This window comes from Hemibagrus wyckioides, linkage group LG28, assembly GCF_019097595.1.
Source record: "Hemibagrus wyckioides isolate EC202008001 linkage group LG28, SWU_Hwy_1.0, whole genome shotgun sequence".
Classification (NCBI taxonomy): domain Eukaryota; kingdom Metazoa; phylum Chordata; class Actinopteri; order Siluriformes; family Bagridae; genus Hemibagrus; species Hemibagrus wyckioides.
Window position 1 is genome coordinate 2,839,524 of NC_080737.1, and position 2,500 is coordinate 2,842,023.

The 2,500-nt window shown below is 42.3% G+C and overlaps 1 protein-coding gene across 2 annotated transcripts in view; it reads left to right on the forward strand.

The window, feature by feature from the left end:
- Window positions 1-2,500, forward strand: part of LOC131348062 (globoside alpha-1,3-N-acetylgalactosaminyltransferase 1-like) — a 16,141-nt gene that overhangs the window by 1,984 nt on the left and 11,657 nt on the right. For both annotated transcript variants that reach the window (XM_058382628.1, XM_058382632.1), the window contains exon 2: window positions 1,697-1,732. In XM_058382628.1, coding sequence (XP_058238611.1) covers window positions 1,697-1,732 — 36 coding nt within the window. The remainder of the gene's footprint in view (window positions 1-1,696; window positions 1,733-2,500) is intronic.

The window sequence follows — 2,500 nt, forward strand, 5'->3', positions numbered from 1 at the left end:
TCGGTGTACGAAAATATTTTCGGTGTACGACTCGACCGTCAGGAACGCCGGTTCTTGTTTCATACAGGATTGCAATGAATGCGAATTTTCATTTAAGGGGGATAGAATAATAAAAATAATAAAAAAATGTATAATAGTAAAAAATAAATAAATTAATTAAATAAAGGTTTGACAGGGTAGGATGGTAAACTTATTGCAGCATTCCACTGTATTGCACAGATGTGTATAACACTGAGTACTGAACAAGCCAAATACGAGTCTTCCTGATCTCTCTTGTCTCTCTCTCACACACACACACACACACACACACACACACTTGTCCTCTGATCGTCGCTCTGCGACGCCGCGGTCTGCGGATTGAAGAACGCGCTGAAAGACGGGAAGGAGCCTGCCGGAGTTTTTATATGAAATTTAAAGGGGACTGAGGAGATCACCAATTTGTGTACAGTTTATGGAGAATCGCAGAATCTTTAGGGAGGCTGAGTAGAAATATTTAAGCCCCCCTAAAAATGGCCAAGCGACGCTCATGCTGCACAGGCTCTCCATACCCTGGCATAGACAATAGAGATGATGCAGTTTACACGGGTCATCTGTTCTGAAAGCATCATCCGTGAGTGCTTGTGTTAGAACCCCACGCTATCTTTTGTGGTATAATTTCAGTAGCCATGTCTCAGAAAAAGGGAAAATCAGGCATCAGTGTTGCCAAGAGGAAAGTTCTGAGATCAACCATCGAGCTGAAGCAGATGAATTCGTTTTACATTGTTTCCTATGGGGAAAAATAATTCGGTTTTCGTCCAAATCGGTATTCGACCAGACTTCTGGAACGAATTAAGGTCGAACACCGAGGTAGCACTTTATATCAGATGAGTCGGCTGATGCAATCCAGCAGGGGAGCAGAGTGTGGAACACCATGCACAAGGACACCAGCAGAAACAAGCAGGAAGAAATCAAGGGACAAATCAAGGAACTGGAGAATAAAAAAATAAAACCTTGGAAGCTTGGCTTTATCCGTCACAGCCTCATAAATGGCTGAGAAGATATTTAAAATAAAAAGCAAAAAAAAAAAGATCAACATTGCTATTAATCAGAATCTGTTTCTTATTCATGTACAGTAGAATGAAAAAGAGCTGAATGTCACTAAAGATTCAGGAGGTGCAAAAATAATTCCATAATTCCAAATTGGAAAAATAAAAGAGTTTATTAATGAGATCATTCCTGTGGGAAGAAACATTCTGAATAAAGGTAAAATTAGTTTTAAGTGTTTTCCATAGAGTGACTGCTTAAATAGGTTACAGCCAGGATGTGAAAGTTGCGCAGTGATATTCCCTGAACACTCGGATCTCCTGCATGGAAAAGTCAGCTTAACAGACCTCCATGTTTGGATTTTAGAGGATCGGGGTTCTCTGAGATCACTGAGTTTTTTTGCCACATTGTCTGATCTGTTAGCAATTGTTGATTCTCAGACTCTCTCTCAGACTCAGATGAATGTGGCATCATGATCTGTGGAATTTTTTTTTATGAGGATAGCAATTGAAGCTAATCTCAGCGAGCTTGATACTATTGTTGTTTCATCTAGTTGGTCTTTACTGCAGTCTAAAAATCGGTGATTCACACCGGGATACGTTTGAAGCAAGGGATACAGTAAGAATGCAGATATAATAGTTGAAACTGTGTGTGTGTGTGTTTTCTTTTTCAGGTTAGTTTACTTCAGCTACGCATCCACTAGGTTAAGGTAAGAAATAAACAAATACACCTACACTAACGTCAGTACTCTTTAATTGTACTGTAAAGCTTGTGCTCCTTAATTGTGCTCCCATATCCCCATGCCAAACTGCCCCTGGTATGAATGAGTGTATGAATGTAAGGCATTACACATGAGCTTGATAAGCAGTTACTAAAGGTGTGTAAATGAATTTCTTATGGCTGTGTGATGAACTCTCCTAAATCTGATCCATCACCTGGAGTGACCATTCTCCGTATAACGGGTTTCCTCTTGAAAGGAGATCCGCCCCTACATTCAGGACTCCTGGGACATGCGTCGCACGCAGTGACTCGAAGTGTGCCGTGCTCCAGACAGGCGGCTTGCGCACTAGATTGTGCAATTGCACCAAGCACGTCCCTTTTTGGTGATTGATATATGCCATGCCTGTTAGAAGGGTGTGTGTACCTAGATTTAGTGGCAGCTGCCGCTGCTTGCCCCAAGGTTTACTAGTGCTTGGAGCAGCTGGGGGGTAGGCCGACTGCTCTGTGCCCTGGGGTTTCACAATCCTAGGCGTGCTCAAAAATGTCCTGTTCTGTGTTGAAGGGATGGGGCATGGCGGAGTAGAAGGGCACAGTGTTTTCTTTCGTGGCAAGCAGACATCAAATGCCTTGCCTTTTTTTTCTTTTGAAGGCCGAATAAACCCTTGGAGTCTACTGGAGTGTTGAGAAAATCTAATTTCTCTGTGTCCCCAATGCTCGATAGGTTAGCCATAGCAACCTCTTGCCTGCAATGGCAAGA